A 22,634-nucleotide genomic window follows, 5' to 3' on the forward strand; every position below is an offset into this window, starting at 1 on the left:
TCTTATGGTGATAATACTGGTAGGATAAAAGTTTTATTTCTCTCGTTAGCATTAATTACGTATTTAAATAGTCAATTGTCGGTTGCCTTATTTGAAGACAAAGATGCCCAGAATTTTGCACGTGATTTTTTGGTTTTTGGATATAACTCAAACTGAGATAACATGAGTAACATTTCCTTACTTCTTTGTCCTCATAATTCTTCACAAGTCTTATATTCAGAAACCTTCAAAACTCTTCACTTAGCATAGAAGGCATACATTATAAGTACACATCTTTAAACAAATAGAGCATGGTTGACCCAAGTGCCCGTAATGGGCTATAGGAAGATTTATGCTTATTCACAAGATATGGCTTTTGAGCCACATTTATATAGACATCAGCATGGGCAAAGCCGTAACAAGTAGTTACTACCTACTAGTAACAGTTGTTACTAGTATAAAACATGCCTATAAAATCTCCTGAAATTAATATACAGAAACTTTTTTTTTGTTTGAATCTCTATTATTTAGTTTAGGAGAGGTGATTTTGTAAGTCCATGCTAATTGTTCCAAAAATTCTCCAGTCATGATGTGCTCCTGTCACATGATGCTGAGTCCGATGAACTAAAGTATTTCTTTGTGATGTTCAATCTATCTATTACTGCAGATAAAAAGTTCATTTTAACTGTGATTAAGAGATTCTCAAAATTTTGGATTTGTTAATAATCCGTATTAATACTCAGAAGTGTATTTTTTAATATTTCTCACCTTTTTTGGCATCATCTCATCAAAATGACATAGTTCTAATGAGACATTTTGCAAACAATACTGACCTAAAGATGAGCTGGCTAATCAGCAGACTCTTACGATTCCCTTAGCATTTTCATAGAAAATACCATCTTTGTGCCTTTCTTGAAAGAGTCCAATCTTTCTTGAACTACTCATCTAAAGCTTCCACCAAGTCTTTACAAGGTAAATACAGCAGGGTGATTCAGACTAGACTGAACTTTCAAGTCTGTTACTGCTGGTTTTGTTTCAGGATGTGTTGGAGTTTGGGATAACATCACCTGTTGGCGTCCTGCGAAGATTGGAGAGACTGTCACTGTCCCTTGTCCAAAAGTATTTAGCCTTTTTTCTGGCAAACCAGGTATTTCATTTTAAGGTGTATTTTTGCTAGCTTCTCTTTTGTATTTTGAAACAACGTAATGTGCTAAAAATAGTTTATTTGTAGTTTGAAGTTTAAAGAATTGAAATAATAGATTCTTAACAGAGCTGTTCATGATACGTCACGAAAAGACCAAATATTTGTCTTCATGGTCTGTATGGTGTTCTTTGAGTCAGATACTAACTATATATTCTGATATAGTGACACTCATCAAAGCTGAAGACATTACTTCCTCTTTTTGACGTATTTGTTTTAATTATTAAGGCAGCTGAGCCTGACTGACAACTTTAACAGTTGCCAACAGGTCACATGCAGGTTGTTCCCTCTGTACTTAAGAGGGGAGCTCTGCCTTGCCTTCATGAGAATAATGAGCCAGCATAAACACATGATACCTAAAAATTATCACTATTGCAATTTAAGGTAGTTATTATGAAACCTTTTATTCTGCATTTTAATGGAGCTTGAGCTTGTCAGTGTTGCAGATTGCTGAAACATTTAACTGTTTTAAGTCTGCCATCTTCTGCACCATCTTGTTGATACTGTGGTTTAATTTTGCACTTTGGCTTGTTAGTGAGGTTTTAAAAATAGATGATGCACACATAGCATTTCACATACGTATCTCAAAATACAGCAGGAAAAATCTTACCTCCATTGCTCAGGCAAGAAACCTTTGTCATGAAGAGCTGGTGAAAGGTGCAAAACTTACCCCATTGATTTAATTCTGCTTTTGAGGTGTCTGTGGAGAGCTTTTAGATGATATTACTTTTAACATAGAGGCTAACTTGAGGTATGACCAAAATACGTTTATTCTCAAAACTGTTGATTAAGTCTTGTTCCAGTAAAAAACAGATAACTAAAACAATCTACAGATGAGCAAAAGTTTTCATTCCTGGAGCTGGTGAATCTTGATTAGTTTATCATGGATAATCTAAACAATTTATAAAGGGGAAAGTATGTGTAAACTTCACTAAATCTTGTGAAATCTATAAAAATATTAAAGTAACTCAAACAAAGATATTAAGGTGTTATCAGGAGACAAGGCAAACTAATAAATACCAAAAATTCAAAATCTGAATTAAATGACACTGCTTCTGTCTATTTGCTAAAAGCTAGAGCATGAACGCTCTCTCTGGAGTTTGGATGTTTGATATTTAACAACTGTTAGTATCTTGTATTACAATAACATTTTTATTTTCCTATAAAACAACTGCAATAAATATTTAAGTCTGAAACCTTCACAAAGCATTACAACTCTGTCTCACTTGGGCATGGCATCATCAAGACTGAAAGATCACTTCGTTTTTATAGGTTGCTATAATTTTCCTGTATACAGCTTTTTTCATAGCTACCTGTTTACTTACTGCTTGTGGAATTAACAGGGTGGTTTTTAGAGGTACCTGTTCAATTAAGAGAATTTTTTAAATCTTGTCCTTCTGTAATTTCAGAGAAGGAAGACAGAAAACATCTTGCATCATTGATCCAATTAAGATCTAACTAAGTATCTCAGCACCTTTATAATTTGATTATTCTCAGGAATATATAACTTATTTAATTCATACACGGCGTGTTTCAAATTCATTTGATTCTTATGGCAGGAAATTATAAAAATATTTTTAAACCAGAAATCTAACTCTTTATTTAACCAGATTTGTGACATGGATGGTTTAGTTTTTTCAGTTTTAGAGGAATTAAAATTCTACTACAAGGTGATCTAGACTACCTTATTTTTATGGGAGTATTCCAAATCACAAGTAGGCTTTTAAATACCATCAATTCTTTAAAGGATTTCTTAATTTAAATTGTGAGTTAAAAAAGGTAGTTGTCTTCTGATCTTTACAACTTTTGGAGAACTGGCTCTTAATTTCTTCTGTGATGGTCAAGGTTATAGTTTAAGCACACCTCATAATTAGTTCTCTGTTGAATATTAGTAACCTCATATTAAATGACTTTTTCTGTAAAGCAATCATGTTATACTATAATGTTTTTTCTGTATTGTACATGGTAATGTAAGTATATGAGTATCACAATTCTGTGAATTTTTAATTCAAATGTATGTGTCAAGTTATAGGTTTTAAATGAGGTTGCCATCTGAAATATTTAATTGCATGGAACAATGGTGCAGAAATAAGCAATGTCTTCCTTAGAACATTGCCTAACTGTCTTTAAGTTACAAGGCCTTACAGTACTTATAGTAGAAAATACTTCAGCATCTTGAGTACATAGAGTCTTTCTTGCAAAACTAGCTTTGACGTAATTTGCGGTTCCGTTAACACATTTCTCTGCTCTGCCTAGTCAGAGAATCTTGAAGTACTTTTAAAATGAAGACTCTTCAGAATGTATAAATAGGTTACATTTTCTTTAAAAAATGCCATGTCTATGCCAAATGGCAGAAGTGGTCCTGTTGTTTGAGGAGACACTGTGGTTTGAGGTCAGGGCCTTGTTATAAGCTAGAAAGATTTGGTTGTTGGTTGGTCAACCATTTGTAGGATATTTACAACTTTCCACTGAAGACTTTATACAAAGAAGAAATTCCAGTAACCAATCAGCAAGATAAAAATCACAAAAGCTTTAGTTTGGAGCGTATATAAACATGTTTGGTTATTCTTGGCCAACGTTGATCTGTGATAAATAAATTTGTTCTTATGTGGTGAAAAACAGACATCTTTAAGTCAGTTAAAGACCAGTGGTAAACTCCAAACCAAAGCGATGTGTTATTATAGATTTCAAGTATGATGGATATGAAAATTACTGTAAGAAGGGTGAGAGAATGTTGCTTATAATTTAACATTGTAAGAGTTAGGTTATAATGATTTTAATAACTATTCTTTATTCTGACATCATGCTCTTCAATTTTCTCCTATGGAAGCTGTTCCATATTGTATGAACATTAGTTCGTATGAATTAGATTATGGAGTAGAATCATGGGTTGCCCCCATCTCATCTGCCTGACTTCATCTGGCAAAAGAGTCAACTTCTTCTCTCAGTTCCAACCAAAAAATCCTTTCTGAAGTTAGTAGATGTTCAAAATTCCTTTCCAACCTTACTTGCCCACCTCCTGTATGTTCCTTGGACTTCATTGTTTCAGCGCGCGCGCGCGCTTCAGAGAGTGAGATCAGTCATGCGTATTTATTTCCTTGTTCTTCAACCTATCACATAATTATCCTTTAAAGTGCATTACCAACTCTACCAACATTTACTGTAGCAGTAATTCATCACCATAATATCTAAGAGCTTTTATAACTCTTCAGTAGATCATTTGGTATTGTCTTCTCAGAAGAGCTTAAATAGGAGTTTAGAACAACTCTCACTTAAATTACTTTTCTATCAGATTACTTTATCTACAAATTGTCCCCTTTATAGAGTGAGCTGAAAGACTCCCTCTAGAATACTTTAGATAAAACAGCAAAATATTTCAGGCTTTTGCAGATGTAACAGAAATAGCTGTTGTACCAAAGCAGAAGCCTGCCATCACAACTTGGAATTACTTTTATTTTCCTCTAGTGCAGAGACTGCACAAAGCCAAAGTAATATGAATGAAGAGCACATGAAAGGAAATGGCTGGGTTGCTTTAGCAGGAGTGCTAGGAAATCCAGAATGCTAACAGAGAATGACAAAGTTAGGTTGTCTAAAGATTCATTGGTGAGGAGACTTTTGAATCTTTCTGATTTAAACTCTCAAATCTTACTTTACAGGAAATATTAGCAAAAATTGTACGAGTAATGGATGGTCAGATATTTTTCCTGACATCCTAAGTACATGTGGATATAATGACTATGAAGATGATTATAAGGTAGGAAAAATACTTTTTCTATTAATTTAGATGCTAGTGTTCAATACAGCTATCAGACATATTCTGCTTCTCAATAATTCCCATTTTACTCTATCAGAATTAATGAAAATCTGTAGTGATTTTTGGTAGATTTGGTTGCCATATGCTTGGATTGCAAATGTCATGTAAGATCAGAAATGTAAAATTCACTATCTAATTGGAACGCAAGGCTATAAACAGTTGATAATTGCAATAATGCATCTGTATGTCTAATATTGCAGTGTTACTCGGCTTATGCACAGTATGTTTTGCGTTGTGTTATTTCTAGAAGTTTCTGTTATAACAAATCCTAACACTGTAATAATCTGTTGATAATACATGCACCACTTGATTGCTGGTATGTGTTTAAGTTATAAGTAAAATAAAATGAATGTAGGTCATTGGAATTATTGCAGATTTATATTGGACTTTAAGTTGCATTAACAATTTGAAGTGGTTCAAAAAGCTATCAGTATGTCTTAAATACACTATAAATGGAAAAATGAATTTGTTCACTTTGCTGGTACTATGTCTTGTTCTTTTTGTTGAGGGCAGTACTTTTTCCATCACTTGTTTTACCTATTTTCTCTTTTCCTATAACACAGCAAGATTTTATTTACAAACATGAGTTTGTAGTGTCAGTAAAACTTTTGTTATCATGAACAGATGAAGTCCTCTCATGAATAAAGGTAGTTGGCTGGTTGGGTTTTTCTGGGTTTTAGCATGGGTGGAATAGCTCTAGCAGATCTGTTCTGTCTGGTTTGCAGAGATGTGCTGGCATTCTGGTCAAGACATGCAGTTCTTGCCATCTCTTTCTGTATTTAAAATCCCAGCCATTACTGTAGGGGAAAACAGATAATAAAGAAAATGGATAGAATTATTTTGTTTTACCAGCTTTTCTGAAGACACGTTCTAAAACATCGGTATCACCTGACAGCTTGGGAACGCACACGCATTACTGCTGGAGCAGCCATTTTAAAACACTGTCATTCAGCCCAGGCATTGTCATGTGGAGTGAAAATGGGTCCAGACTTAAAAATTCAAATTAAAAAGAGATAGCATTTCTAGTAGTGAGAAATACTTAACTAGCAGATGAACTAGTATAATAGAAAAGCAGTTCTTATTTGGCATATTCATTAGTAATTTCAAGGAGGAGTATGAAGTGCAAGTTGACTATACTTGCAGGAATGAACCTAGAGAAACTGGAAATAGGAAGTAGTAGCAACATTTACAAAAGCCTGGAAAAGAGCAAACAATAAACCAGTGAGAATAAAAATCAGAAGAGGGTTGTGGAAAGCAGGTACTGAAAAAATGCTTAACAAAAGTACGATAGATACAATATAATAGATATCTAACATAGATAGTATACAGAATAAACGCATAGCATATTGCAGGGAAGGAAAGGGGAAATGCAGGAACGGATTGCATTTCAAGCAACATGGCCCAAGGGCCCTGTGCTTGTTTCTCAAGTACCAGTGTTATTGCTCAGGGAATATTCTTTTCCTGAAGATCATAAACTGGTTATTTTAGTGGGACAAGACAATAACACTTTTCTAACCTTAAAGTTGACAGTCAAAAAGTGGATACAATAGTGCTGGAATGCCAGAAGATAAGCTGTTCCTATGCAAATATTAATTTTTTTGTGGTTGAAGAAAGGACAAAAATTATCAGAATAAAATCTGAAAAGTGAAACAGGAAAGTATATGTTTAAATTCATCTCTTCATGGGACCCAATATAAAAAATGCAAGTATCATGCAGTTGTGAGATTTCAGGAGGCATCTGAGGTTCCGCATCAGCCAATTGTTACACAGAAAGAAAATGTTTTTTGAAATTGGATCTTAGAGCTCAATGGTAGCACCTCAAAACAAAACCTCTTTACTCACCATAAATCAGTATAGTTCATTTTTAGTTAACCTAGAATTTCAACAAAAAGAGCTAAAAATTAAATCCTAAGTATTTGAATACAAAATATTTTGGACACAAAAATGTCATGTAAACTGTTTTGCAGATGATGTATGAGGTTGCCCTCAAAGTTACAGTAACTAAGGAGATCATATTTTAGGGAAGGTGGCAAAATACTTTTCTTATGGTATATCCTAAGTTTTCTTCTGTATGCTTTCTCTGAAGACAATGTTAAAGGGGTAGGTAGAAACTGTCTTTGGTGTCAGTTTGGTGCCTGCATCTTCACTGCTGAATGAGTTTCCATTGTAGATTCAATTAACTATTTATTCCTGGGGTTTTGCTGTCTTTTAGGATAGGGACTTGTAACTTTACTTCAAAGGGGACTTATTTCTATATGTATTTTATATTTATTTCTTTTTATATATATGCATACACACAGATTATCTTTCTCTCCAGATATGTGTCTATTTTGGGCAGTTTTGAATATTCTAGAGAAGGTTTACATGATAGAGATTGATGAGCAAATACTGAACAGGCAATTTATTAATAGGTACCAAATTTTTATGCTGAGGATGTACTGAAATGAGAAAGCTTATTTAAAAATATCATAGACATGTCATCTATTATTTCTCTTCTGAAAGAACTTGTCTGCTTCCACAGTTTGCATTGATTTTACTCAGAGTTAAAATGTTCAAATTTTATTCCATGTCAAACAGTATATTAGCAGGTTCTAGAAAAAGAAACTATTTGCTTAACATTTTGAAATTAACTGTAAGTTCCTGATACAGCACCCTTAAATTGAATGTTTTATTTTATGTTAGATCTTCTGTTAGTATTCTTCAGTGCTCCTGCCTGTATTTGTAGAGGGCCAATTTGACAAGTATGACAGTGTCTGAACAAACTATCTGTATGTTGTTATCACATCAAATTGTAGATCTAAACCTTTATTATATACTTCCAGTCTCTTCCTACAAGTAAATTAGTTACTGCTAGCCTTCAAGATCAAGTTTTAGGTTCATCTCAGTCATTCAAATAAGTGGGTTTTTTTCCTTTTATATTTCTGTTGGGCTCATGGCAGTACAATGGCAAAATGAATAGCTTGATTTGATCATGCTAGAAACACACATCAAGGTGTGTTAACCCAACCCAAACCTCACTGCAACCTTTCCTTGACCTATTTTGACATCTTCTATCTAGACTGAACAGGCTAGAGATGTGTCCTAGCTGTCTTCAGAGGTTATTAAACTGTCAGCATTATTCAAATACAAGAAGATGCCTGGTGAATGTAAAGGACTGAAATGTCTTCACTTTATTTTAAATAATGACTGGGTCAGTTAATACAGCTTTGTCTAATCTTAGCGTGAATTGGCCTGAGATTTATTAGATCACACAAAACCCCCAATATATACAAGTTAGCAGGCTATGTGCTTTGAATGCATAGTCATACAAAGACAAATTCATGGAGAGAAAGATCCTGAGGGCTACTAAATGTGGTGATACTGTTGCAGCTTGTGCATAAGTAGAAGCATCATCTATGGAAGAAGTATTCCTGAAGCATTCGCTCCTAGGCTGCTGTCAGAGATAACATCCTGAGTGTGCTACCCACTACGCAGTACAGACATGCTACCCAAGACAAGTGGAGTCAAGGCAGTGAGGTCAGGACTGGCACAAACACTGTCTTGAATGTATGTAGTTACCTTTAGAAAACAGGTGCATTACTACTGTCTGTGAAGTGGATCATTGCACTGGACTAATGGATTGTTTGTATTGAGTCTAAATTAAATCCTTCCCTCTCAACAAAATGTAATGCAGGATAGCAATCTACCAATGCTTTTTCTGTGTGCCTGTAAGTCATGCTATATTTATTTACATTACATTCTCCATTTTTCATTACTTTTTCCATAAGATGTGATTAAGGGACCAGTATTCCTTAAAATAAATACAAAATCTTCTTCCATTCACTTCAAGTGAGAAGGACTAGGCCTGAATTAAGCTGATATTCTGTCTTGCAGAGCACAATGGGAATTTAATTTATTAGTTGCAGACTGGCCAAAGACACTGCAGAATAACAGTATGCAATGAAAATGTTCACATTCATGGATACACATGCTGGTACACATTTACACAGGAAAATATGGAGATTTGTGCATTTATAAAATGGTCATCTCTTCCACTATGGCTAAGGAATTTTGAATGAGAAGGTATTCTTACCGACATAATTAAAATTAATGATGCTACTATTGTTAAGAGATATTTAAGGCAATGCTGGTCTCATCTTTTTTGGGTGATGTTTAGGCTTAGGGTGAATTGAAGGAGAAACGTATCAGAAAAGGGATATTATTAATTGCTTGTATAAAGATTATTAAATACCATGAGGAATACTGATTTTATTACATGTATTTTTGGTAAATTCTATTTTTCTCTGCACCATTTCAAAATGTGTAGAAGTGCCTGATAAGAAAAAAGTAAATGTAACACAACATGTAATCCATCTTTTTATCTCAGTTTGTATTTATTCTCTTATAAGTAAGTACTACAAGATTTTAGAGATGGCTACTGTGTTGTCGAAGTTAATTTTGAAAAACAAAAGAACTAGGATTCTTTATTCCACTTTGATTTACATTTGCTCATTTCAGTGTTTCTAAAAAACTGAACTAATTCGCTAGGCCCAGTTCTGATTTTACATTGTTTGTACAGTTTAAGGTTTTCCAATACATTCTTCTAGTATGAGTATTTGAATATTATGGAATGTACTTTGACACATGTATCATGAAAATTTAAGACCACAAATTTTAATATAGTTGTAAGTAATCATATCTGTGAATACTAGACTCTCTTACATATAGTGTTGCAGGAATATACTAGCCCAGAGAATAAACAAAATGAAGAGTCACTTGGGATGATAATGATTGTAAATACTTTAGTAATGATCAATTATATTTCTGGTTAAATGAATAAAGAGGTGTGGGTTTTTCTTTCACATTAAGGGTGACTTCTGGTCAGTAGCAAAACTCCTTTGGGCAAAGAATCAAGCCCTAATCTTTCTTCAGGGTGTTTTGTCTTTCGGCACTGAATTACCCTCTCACCCCTAGAGGTCCTTCCAAACCAAGGACCTGAAACCAAAATAACCTGAAACTAACTTTAAAGGAAACATTAGCAGAAAAAGGTGTCTGTTCTAAGAAAACAAAACACAAGTGTGCATAAGAATAGATTTTACAAAAAAGTATATTGAAGATAACACTAATTACACAGACTTGTACTAATCCAATTTATTTTTATATGTGTGTTTTTTCATACCCTTTTAAAACCTGTTAACATTAGGTAGCCCCCAAAAAAGAGGAGGCATCTTAGGATTAGATCTTTATAGTCTAGAAAGCAGTTACAGTTTCTGTAAATGTTTCCATAAAATTGTTCTGAAAATCATAAGCCGCTGATTTTTGCTGTGCCTGACCGCCTACTGAGCTTAGTTTAGTGGATGTAATTTGAATATTTTCCTCAAAACTTCAAAAGTAAATTGTTGGATTTCAGTTTTGGAGTCAGCATGACTCAGATAATCATGTGAATATTTTGCAGAGGCCAGCTGTTCTTACCACTGGTGCAAAAGTACTGTTTTTGTTAGATTTGCAGAAAATTTGGTGTCAGTTTCATAATGGCATTTCAATTTCATATGCATGACTCGAATCAGTTTATGCTTTGAATACAGTTATAAAATGTAAAAGGGTTTTGATATTTATTCTAAAACCTTTGGAAAGTATAAGTATCATTTAGTTTTAAATTCTGTTTTGATCAATCCATACCTTCTTTGAACTCATTTTACTCCTGCTAATCTTGCACATTTTTTGAGTTCAGAGGTTAAAGCTAAAGTTTAATTGAGAGCTGGCTAATTACCAGTTCACACAGAATAGTAAATAAGAAATAAGATATGCCCATCTTACGTAAAAGACATTGATTTTTATGTGCTATCAGATTTGCCTGTTTCTCTTCTAGCAATACAATATAAAGAGTTTGCTTCTAAATGGTACTATGTAAAATACAGAGTAGTGACAAATATTTAATAGCTATAACTAAGTCAATGTTAATCTAAAGCAATTTCCTGGTTTTCAACTACCACAACACAATGCAGAATTTTATTCTTTGTCTTTATGGAGGTCGTGTATGTTTAATAAACATAATTTCAGAACACCACTCGTCAATTTTTTTGTTGAGTCACTAGGAGTAATAGAGGTCTTACAGGCAAATTAAGACGCTTCTATTTACGCTTATAGAGGAAATTTAAGTAGCAGTATGATTGCATCCTCTTTGATGCTGAGTCTGATAAAGTGCCTCATGCAAATAATCTAAGTTTTTGCTTGGTTTTGAAAATCATAATGCCTGAATTTAAACAATTATAATTTTTGATGTAATGGATTCAAAATGTAGTAGCGTTTACCTAGCTTTGCAATAGTTTGAGAAGCAGGGTTAATTTTTGATCAGTAGAAGATTTTAAAATATTTAAGATTTCTGACTGTTATAATACTAGACCCATAAAATGGTCTGAAAGAAGGAAATGTGTTCATTAGCCACAATTTCAAGTGTAGAATAGAGAATAATTAAAAATCTGTGTTGCATGATAAAATAATTTCAATTGTGTAATTATTTCTTATTTGCTTGTACTTAGTTTGAACAAGATGACTATAGTCAGTATTAAGGTAATGTCAAAGTACTCTTGGCTGATGGGCTTCAATCCTGACTTATACTTCCACATAGCTATTTCATGTTTGTCCATTTGGCAAATGAATGGCCAGCAGATAGATTCAGTCCTGCTGACACTGACAGCTCTTGTGCTGGACTAAAAGTACACAGGATTCTTTACTTTGATTTTAGTCAGACTATTTATTGTAGGGGTCATGAATGTGTACAGAATGCTAGAAACATTGTTTTAACTAATGTGTTTTTTCTGGAGGAAGACAACCTCTTCTATTCTCCCTAGTGGGTAGAAGAGACGGGAGTCATTTTACATGCTGTTTGCCTGACAGTTACTGTCAAGCCGAGACTACATAGCCAGAGGCGATGCGGGGTTTCACCTTTTTTTCCTTCATTTAAGAATTCTGAAATCAGATACAAGTAAGACAGGTCCAATTTCAAAAGATTCAATCAATGGAGTTTTTCTGAAATCAAATCTAGACGGATTTTTCAAGATGGTATGGAATGATAAAAAAATGAAACAAGTCCGACTTATTCATTGGGCATGTTTCAATCATCCCAATGCTGTTTGAACCAGAGCTACTTTTTTTATGCCAAAGTACAAAACACGCTTTTATTATGTAGTCTAATGGCTGAAAAATATTTAAAGTAGTATTTTCAATTCTGTAATATCAACACCTGCCATGCAAGTTTGTTTATAGATGGCAACAATTTTGGTAAGTTTATGCAGTTTAATGCAATTTATGCATCTACATCCACAGTTGGAGTTATTAGACAATAGTCCAGCTCCCAACTTGAATAATGAGGTTTTATGATGCTTTCAAAAATGGAGAAGGTGAAGGACCTTTCAACTCTCAATGCTATGAACATAGTGATTATAGCTGGTATAGTTCCATCTGCTTCAAGAGGTGACACATGGCTTATGTGTAGAGGGCATGACTCTTGGGAGGATGTAAATATCACAGCTCCTGTATTTCTTGCCAGTGCTATGGAAATGGCCATTAGATGCATTCTGAGGACTGAGATCATCTCATTTGCAAGTTGATAATATCTGAAGCATGAGAGAACTGGAGTAAAGGATGTCTCTAGTGGGAATCCTTTATTGCCTTCGGGGGATTTCTGGACCATTCATCATTGCCTTGAGCAGATGCTTTTACTACAGACTTTGGAAATTCATTCCTTACATATAAAAATAATCTCAGAAATGCTGTTAGATAGATTTGTGTTGAATTCTGAGACTGCCTGCAAATCTGTTTAAGCTGCTTTCCTTCTCTTTGAATGTTTATGAACAATTTTTTGTAAGAACATCCTCCATTTTTTTATTTGTATGTTATTCCTTTTGTCTGTTTATTTGATGCCTTTGCAAACTGACAGCCTCTCAAGTTGGTTAACTTGGCAGCACAATGGCAGATCATAGTCTAGAGCAGACCTGAAAAGAACAATTTGTCTGCTTAACCATGAGCACCAAAGAGTTACGAATTAGATATAAACTCTTCAGGAAATTGTGGAGGCATTATTACAGACAGATCAGTCAAGATCTTCATGCAGTATACCTTATTGGTAAAAATGGCAGGTAAGGGAAGGAGGCCATGAGGCAAAAAATACTTTTCATTGATATTGTTCTCTCTCCCTCTACCTATTTGAGTTTAGATTCACATCTCAGGAAACAGAGGATACAGTCAAAAACAGAGGAAAACAGTCAAAAAGGCAAGTTATACGGTGAGGTAGTAGGAGGAGACATAGTCCTAAGACATTGATTGTAAGATAAAAAATGTGTTAGAGGAGGGCTTTTAACTCAACGTTTTCATCAAAACTTTTCCTCAAAGAAATGCAACATAGGGATGCTATTAAGAAACAACAAATTTGAAATAAACATCTTGGTTTTCTTTAACATACTATAACATCATTCTGCACTACTGTCTTCTGCAAGATAGCCTTTAAGAGAAAAGCATAGAATATTGTGAACAAAAATGACATCTGCAGTTTACAGTTGCTAGAATTGGTGCTCTGTGCTCATTTTAGATCTGATGAGAATGACAGCTCCTTTTGACCAGTGTCTCACTTTGAATGAATGGAAATTGCCACAGAAGCAATGAATTAAAAAGACTAAGACTGGCTGCACAAAAACTTTAATCAGTTTAACTATGTGGTTTTGAAGTAAGCTGAATTGACAAACATAGTCTTTAATCTTATTTAAGTTAGGTTTACTTGAATTACCTTAGTTTCTAACTGACTTATAAAATACACATCATCTGCATGTGTACATAGCTGTATGTACATATTAAAGCCCCAGTCTACTGTGAGAATGGTGCAACACAAGATTAAAATCCACTATTTTTATATATTTCTGTGGGAAAACAATATTTAAAGCGTAGCTTAATCAGTAGCTTCTGACACCTGACCTTTTAGTAAACTTCCCTTGAAAAATGCCTCTTCCCTCACTTCCCTGTAATTTCTCTGTACCAAGCACTACTAGGTTCCTTTTCATTAGTCGTTAGTAACTTTGAGATACATGCTCATCATGTTACACGCTGGCATCACTAGGACTGTGTGCAGTTACCAGTAATAGTATGATGGCTGTTAATGTATGGACACATCAAAAAACTGAAATTTTTGAACAGTAAGCAAAAAATAGGTACTTTTGTGTGACTAGAATTACAACTCAAATGAATTTCATCTGACTAGATTGTACAATGTACTCATCTGCATTTAATCCAGGCAGCCTGTGCCTTCTCTACAGTCAAAGGAGATCGAGTCTTTGGAGACTGCATGGAAGTCATGTCATCCTAATTTCTTTGAAGTGCTACAACCACAACGAGGCACATGAATCATAGTGTAGAAGAGTCTGTTCTCCTCCATTGACTCCCCCTCTGTCAGGGGATAATGACTAGTCTTGTTGAGTTGCCTGCCTCTTAGAAACATTATATCCCACTGTTACATGCATTAAGCTAAATTAGTCTTACCTTATTCATTTCACCTAGTCACCAGTACTTATTTGAAAGGTTTTAAAAGAATATGTTACATTTTTTTCTTCATGATATTTTTACTGAGAAAACAGACTTGTGGTATCAGAAATCCCATGAGAGTTAGACCTCAGTTGAAAAAAATTACAAATAAAAGCAAAAACAAATACCAGACTTCAAATGTTGGCCTTCAAAACAAGATGGAAAAAAAGAATAAAGGAAAAAATCTTAATGGATATAAAACCCAAAGTTTTGTAATGCTTTTACTGCCCGATGGAAAGCTGACCAAATCAGTGGAGAAGCTCCCAGGACAGAGTCGTGTTGTCTAACTTCAGACATCTGTCATCTGCATCCGCACTAGTATTTCTAGGTTCCATTTTTATTTAATGAAGAAAAAGTAGGTATTTTTACTTCACTGTCCTAAATTATTTTAGATGCCTGTCTTAGGATGACATGAATAGCACTCTGCTACTTCTATTCATTGGTTATAAAGAGAATCTTGATACCTAGCTCAGATAGTAGACTCATCCCTCCAAAATTCAGTGGCTATTAGTACATCTGTTTCTTTACTGTATTGTCCTGCACTTTATTCTAACTTGTTTTGAGGAAATAAACAGGAACTTTGCATTCCTGGGCATGGAAAACATTTACAGGAAGGCAAAATTGCTTATCCTAAAATAAACTTTATAGAGATCTCCAAAAAATTATTCCACAAAAAAATGGAAAAAAATCCTTAATTTAATTGCATAAACCAGATAAATTTCAGTGTTGTAATACAGTGTAATGGATTCCAAGAACAGGTGAAGTAAAAGATATATTGAGTTCAAATTGTTCGTGACATGAAGCAATACAGAACATATAAGCAGATTCAAGGCTTTCCCATGGGAACATTGATCTGACTTCAATTTCCCAATACTGACTTCTGGTCCAGAATCATTCCTATAAACATCTTTCTTAGTGCATGCCATCTAAAGACTGTAGTGGCCATGGATCATTACAGTCTGTAAATCAGTTGATTCTGTGTTCTTAATTTTTGAAAGTATAATAGGTGCTGTGTCTACAACAGGAACGAGGAGAGGAAAAGAATGTAGGAGCAGTGCAATTCATTCTGAAATGAAGATGGGCAAAAATATGGAAAAAGTGAGCAAAGGCAATGCAGACTAAACATAGATATACGTTATATATACTTGGTACCAAACAATTTACATATGTCCTGAATAACAACTTCCAAGGCCAGACAAAAATGTAGGAGAATATACAATCTCTTTCTAGATCTGGTATGCTTGGGCCTTTTAAAGGATTATTAACATCATAAAAATACAATACATAGATGAGAGAATTATATAATAGTACAAATGGTGACTGTTTTATAAGCAGCAAACTTGTTGAATTGCAAATAATTGCATCAAAAGAAGTGATCAGAAAAAACCAGATTTATTCTTACTCATTCAGAGCAGAAGCCAAATGTGAAGCCTTTCACCTTACACATCAGGTTTCTTATCTGATGGGCACTGACTTGACTGTGTTCAGAACATCAGAGCAGGTGCTGGAACAAATTTCTTGGATCTTTCAGTCATGTCTGTGCCAACACAGTCAACCAAATCAAATTCTTTCCAGTCATTCACATTCACATACTTACCACATATTTTAAAACCTGAAAGGATGAAATTCAGCTTGCAAATCAAAATTCCTAGAGTTGGGTATTTACTTGAGATGTAGGTGTCTAATCACTAGTGTGTGAAAACAGGGCTTGCTGTGATTGCCTAAACATAGGTATCTAGTGTCATTTGACTCCCCATTGCCATTCCAGCAAAGAGGTTCTTTGTCACGTTTGCCATACAAGTGTCTTAGATACCCCAGGGCATCTCAAGTAGTACTAGATGGCCACATTTAGGCAAGTAGGTACAGTTCGTTCATTATGGACATTGTTCATAAGTGGAATTTATGTTGACCAAAAGGTGAGGTCTGATTCTCTGTTTGGTTTTCCTTTATGTGTTTGAAAGGAGAGAATAAATGTCAATGTGTTGAGGTATTCTGTACTGACAAGCAGAATGCAGGCTTTTTATTGGCTGTGATTTAAGACATTAAGTGTAAAAATGCTGATACAGCTTAACTGAATCATTATATATGATAGTAAGACATGTAGTATGTTTGTGTATGTGTACAGCCTGGATTAGTCACTTAGAACAATAAGGACATATACCTGGAGTACAGTCTTTGAAATCCACTGCTTGCAGTAGATACAGAAACCCTTTGGGTGAATTAATTGTAAAGGCTGTTATGACTCATTTCTGAGAAATTAATGTTATATTCAGTGTCTGGTAGAAGCCAAGGTCTTGCATAATGAGTTCTCAAAAATGTCAAACAGTTCAAGAATAGCTACTTTCTATTGTTGAAAGGAAACGTGGAAGTTGAAATTACTTCTTACACTTGCCGGACTCTTTGATCTCTTATGTAAATATGGGATAAGTAGTCACCAGTAACAGAATTATATAATCAAAATTGCTAATATCTTTATTATAAACTAAATTTATTTTATTAATTCAAGCATTTTTAAGGATCCCTGCATCAAAATAACAATATTTCTAGTACTCTTAGCTTCCTAATAATTCCTGTGTATCATATGTGTGCAGAGTTCTTTACAAGATCTGCAGAAAATGGGGTTCAAGGCTGTTGTGGGTTAACCCCGGCAGGCAGCTCAGCCTCGCACAGCCGCTCACTCACTCCCCCACAGTGGGATGGGGGAAAGAATTGGAAGGGCAAAAATGAGAAAACTCCTGGGTTCAGATAAAGACAATTTAATAGGTAAAGCCAAAACTGTGTGTGCAAGCAAAACAAAATAAGGAATTTATTCACTGCTTCCCACCAGTGGGCAGATGTTCAGCCATCTCCAGGAAAGCAGGGCTTCATCATGCGTAATGTTTACGTGGGAAGACAAATGCCATAACTCCAAACATCCCCTTCCTCCTTCTTCCCCCAGCTTTATATGCTGAGCATGACGTCATATGGTATGAGATACCCCTTTGGTCAGCTGGGGTCAGCTGTCCCGGCTGTGTCCCCTCCCAGCCTCTTTGGTCCCCCAGCCTACTCACTGGTGGTGTGAGGAGCAGAGAAGGCCTTGGCTTTGTGGAGGCACTACTCAGCAATAGCTGAAACATCCCTGTGTTATCAACACTGTTTTCACCACAAATTCAAAAGAGCACCCTACAAGCTGCTGTGAAAGAAATCAACTCTATCCCAGCCAAACCCAGGACAAAAGTCTAACCCAAATGTCAGCAGTGAGAGAGTCAGCACAAGAGAGTTTCTGAATGAAGCAAGAGGATGATGGAAGGAAGTTTGATGTCTAGCCAGAGGGAACTAATCTTAAACTGGAATACAGAAACCATGATACTTACAGAAAAGGATACAGTTGGTTCCGTTTAGTCATCAGCAAATGCTTGAGTTGGCATGTGTCAGTCTCACACACTTCTTGCCTTGCAGTTATTTCTGCTCCTTAGGCAAACCTAAGACTGTCTTTGGAGCAGATCTTATAATCAACTCATAGCACACTTTGGCTGCTTAGCAGCAGAAAGGGACCTTAGAGCTGCTTTAAGATTTTCTAGCACAAAGAGAAATGGGAATAGAAGGGAAGGACTTATTTCTACTGGGCACTGTGAAGGGCCAGGACACAATTTACATCAGAAGTCCTCATTTAAATGCTTTCCTTTTGAAGGCTGTTAAAAAATTCAAATTAGAGGAGGCCAGTGGTTACTTTAAAGTGTCAGGATTTGTTAAGCTACTTTGTAGTTCCCGGAATAAGATGAGAGTGATGTAAAGTTGACCCTGTGTGCACTTTTACCAGGTGTTGTGTGCATGGCTTTAGGATACCTGGGGAGTCTCCTGTCTCTGCTCTGCAGTAACATGATGTTGAACATCACTGTTACTATTTAAAAGTGTATCTCTGCCAATCAATTTTTTCCATGAAAGTGAACAAGAAATCTTTGACTCAGTATTTAAACAGCACAGATTTATTACCATTGCAAATTCTTTTGCAAATTACATTTATCTCCCTCAAATTTATAATATTTACATGATGGAAGAGTTCTTGATTTAGAGACCATTCAGGCTTCTATTTGTACACTCAGTAGAAATGGGGTCTGCACATGCCAAGGCGATAACAAATAGAACATATTGTGGAACTGCTGTGCATCATTTCTAAACTTTATATTTGCAACTCATGATGTCCACAAGGTCAGGAAATAAATTTCCTTTTCTTAGAAAATACTGTTGGTGGGGACATGAGGCTGCCAAATTGTCAAGTCATTTATTGGAGCATCCTTTTTCCATAATTTTGCAGAGCAGCTAAGGTTGAATAAATGATGGAGGGTACCGAAAGTTCTTGCAGTGTTCTTGGTGCCATGGACTGTTGTAATCATAGAATCATAGAGTCGTTATGGTTGGAAGAGACCTCAAAGATCATCAAGTTCAACCATGTTGGTCCAACCAGTGCTGCTGAGGAAGTGTTTATCACTAGCTTTTGCTATGACAGAAGCCAAATTAAAGGAGCGTAGGGGTGGTCTGCAGTGCTTGTCTGTAGGTGCAGTTTTTAGAACTGTCCAAAAATGAGCTGAACTAAGGAGTATAATTCTGCCATTCTAGCAGGGAATTGAAGGGCAGTTCTTCAGAACTGATTTTCTGTGAAATTATGTGAATTTGGAAAAAAGTATTTTGACAATTGTATTTGAAAACAATTTTAGAGACATTGTTCAAGAAACATTGGACTACTTACGAGTCGTGTTTAGCAAACACAAGATTCAGGTGGAAAACCAAGATCTTTTGGGGCATCCATCTAAGTGCAAGCGTTTGTACACTCTGGGTAACTACACTTGAATTAGTCATTGGGGGGCATCTTCCTTGTCTGTAGAAATATATCCAATGAAGTCCATGTTGACCGCTTATACAAATACAAGAAGTGCTTCCTAGAAGGCCCTGTGGAGAGACCCTACATTACCTTAGATGTTTACATTTGCAGTGTAGGTACCTAACACTAGGCGAAATAGAGCCTACAATTTATGCCTACAGAGAGTTGCTAGGAATGCAGTGGGGCTCTGCAAATACGCAGCAGACTCTTTATAGAGAGCAAGAGAGTAATACTTTAGGTTTTACCATTTTAACCAGCCAGGGGCACCAATTAAAAAAACAACCTACCAACCAACCAATATTTATTCAGGATTTTTACTGAGGAACTTTCTTATGGTTATTCTGATGGCACTGGAAACTTCATTAAGTTCATATTTTCCTTCTTTATCTCTGCAGTAAATTAATATTATGTAAAGCAAACAAAACATTAAAATGTCAGGACTGTTGTCAAAAAAGCCATCATGGCTTACTTCTCTAGTTAAAAAAAGAGATTTCTGTGTCCTATGATACCTTGTATAGCACTTTTAGCTCCTAACAAGCATGACAGTGCTATGAATACACTTAAGATCTATGGAGTTATGTTACCCATATTTTTCCCCTTTAACCATATCTACGACAGTGCAGTTGCAAGATTCTTCATTTCATTTCACATTTCATTTAGTCTTTTCCAAATCTGTATATTTGCTAAGTGAATGTCCAGCTAATTTTTTCATGAATCAGGATTGCTAAAGTTGCCTCTTTACTTGGGCTTTCAAATGCTATAAAAATTAATGTATTAAGTGATTTGCTTTTCCTTTTGCTATCTTAGTTTATTTAAAAGTATTGCTTCCTTGCTGCTTTTTATAAACATTGTTAGAGAAGGTGAGTGATATAACCATGTGCAGTAAATATTGAAATTCTGTGTTACACCTAGCACATTCTACACTGCTATTAAGAACTTCAATTTCATAACACTGTAAAAAATTTTACCATTTTAATATTTTATCTAGCTTGAGTGGAAAATAATGTCAGTCTAATGACTTTGTTGTACGCATAAATGAAGAAGCAGCTTAATTCTGAGAATATTTTGCATTATTTTTGTTGTTGTTGTCATTCAGAATAGGATTTAATGTAATATGTAGCTGGTAAATTTACAGACAACTGCAGTTAATCAGCAGACTCTGCATTTCAGTCTGTTTTTCCTCTGTTGAAAAATTTCCTTTCCAGGTTTTAGGAAATAACTTTACTAAAGAAGGTTGTTTAGGTCATAATTTAATAAAGTATTTGAACATTTAGATTAGGAAATTAGTGAGACTTAAACACATCTTTAGAATTAAATTCATGTGTAAATGCATTACAAAGTACACTAGAGCAGAAGGACTGAGCGAGATTCTCTCTTTCAGAGATAATCCATTCTTTCAAACTGTAGCTCATTCTTCCCAGTTTGGTTGTGTTTATGGAAGCTGATGAATCTGGTGCTTTCTTTGACCTCATTGACATGGGATAATCTGCTGAAATTGTATGAACTTGTGTGTCTAAGTTTTGAGTTCCTGAGGCTGAATTTTCTACTGGGGTCAATTGACTTGAGATGACGCAATGCAGAAATACGTTGGAATAAAGATAGAACATTCTCATCATGTACTATAGAGCAGAGAGTGAAAATAATGCCTTTTATTTGGCCTTCAAAGCTATTTAATGGAAAATTATATCATTTCATGGTCATTTTTATATATCAGTAAGTGGTTTCTGCATATATATTTTTCTGTGCAGGTCAACTTCTATGTGAGGGTGAAGGCAATTTATACCCTTGGACACAGTGTATCTCTGGTTGCTCTTACAACAGGAAGTATAATTCTTTGTCTTTTCAGGTATGTATTTTTCATGAGTACATATGAACAATGATAATATGGTTTTAACTGTTGCCTGATTGCCCAGATATATAGAAAATGCATCAGTTTTATACCCTTTCCAATTAAAGATCTGACCATAAGGTAATGCTAACTTGATTTTTGCTAGCACCAGACATATTAAAAAATTTCAAAGCACTTTACAAATTTACAGACGTTACAGCCCATGTAAGAAAGAATAGTCATTTAGGAATGGATTATATAAAGCATTTTCTATTTGGTTATTAAAACTGACACCGTGAATTGCTCTTGAAAATTAGTAGGATGCTGCTGTCAGCACTGGACAAGTGGGCAGCCATATTTTGCAGAAGCTTCTGAGTGATCTCCAGGGGTACTATAATCAAAAGTAATCATTAATTTGTCCCAGTGGCGTTGTAATGGATAATTGTGCTGAAGGATAGTGCTGAGTGTGTAATGTTTTTGTTAGACAGTGTTAGGAAAGGCAGTACTGTCTTGGTTTTGCCTAATTTCTAGAAGTTTTCTGAGACTGAAAACAATCTCCAACTGGTAGAAGAAATTGCAAAATGGTATTGTCAGTATCATACCTTTTCTCAGTCTTTCACCTTCATGCCTTTATGTATCACTTCTACCTGTCAAATAGAATAGCCTTTATATTCTCCATTATAAACTTCACACAACTTTTCTATTCCACTCTGCAGTAAGAAAAACAAGAAAATTCATCTCTCAGACTTGGTACAAAAGAAGTACATGTAATATGTAGAGGACAGCATGTTGTTTGTCAGAGCCTTATTCCTCTGATGAACTATTCCTATGGCAACTTCTATAAGCCTTAAACTCTGCCATCAAATTTTCTCAGTATTTAATTATTCTGAGGCTATCCAGAGCAGATACATAAGCCATAGTTATATTTTGGAATATCTTTGAAGAAAATTAATTGAGTCACTCATGTTTATCTTCTTTCTACCAGCAAATGCTACAGGCAGATCATGCATTTTCTAAACTGTTAAAACCTAATGCCTTTAAGACAGTGTGTTATAGACATCTAAATGTTGTCCATCACCAGAAGTCAGTTATAACAACCAGGTCAAGAATTTCAGAGGTGTACTCCAAACCTTCAAGTTCAGTTTAAATATCCAAGTTGAGAACTCCCCAATCTCTCTGTTAAGTCGATAGAGAGACCAGGCTTTTTTTCAGGGGGGAACACAAGGTCTTCTAAGTCTCCCCCTAAAGAAGCCTGTTTCTCTGTTGTCTATGGGGAGTGTAGGGGCCTCCTAACATAGTGAGTTGAGTTAGTGTCACCATTAAAGGCTTGGCCAGCTCTTAAAACGGATGGCACAAGCTCTGTATTAACCCCTCCTTCCCCCCAGGAGGGGAAGGGACGGAGAAA

At 35.2% G+C, this 22,634-nt stretch overlaps 1 protein-coding gene across 1 annotated transcript in view; it reads left to right on the plus strand.

Moving 5' to 3' along the window:
• Window positions 1-21,247, plus strand: part of LOC104162819 (vasoactive intestinal polypeptide receptor 2-like) — a gene marked incomplete at both ends in the record, with an annotated part of 33,831 nt that extends 12,584 nt beyond the window's left edge. The window contains 3 exons of the mRNA XM_009701640.1: window positions 1,019-1,126; window positions 4,837-4,934; window positions 21,150-21,247. Of these exons, the coding sequence (XP_009699942.1) occupies window positions 1,019-1,126; window positions 4,837-4,934; window positions 21,150-21,247 (304 nt within the window). The remainder of the gene's footprint in view (window positions 1-1,018; window positions 1,127-4,836; window positions 4,935-21,149) is intronic.
• Window positions 21,248-22,634: the final 1,387 nt, after the last annotated feature.

Source organism: Cariama cristata, unplaced genomic scaffold (genome assembly GCF_000690535.1).
Source record: "Cariama cristata isolate BGI_N322 unplaced genomic scaffold, ASM69053v1 scaffold16116, whole genome shotgun sequence".
In the NCBI taxonomy this organism is placed as follows: domain Eukaryota; kingdom Metazoa; phylum Chordata; class Aves; order Cariamiformes; family Cariamidae; genus Cariama; species Cariama cristata.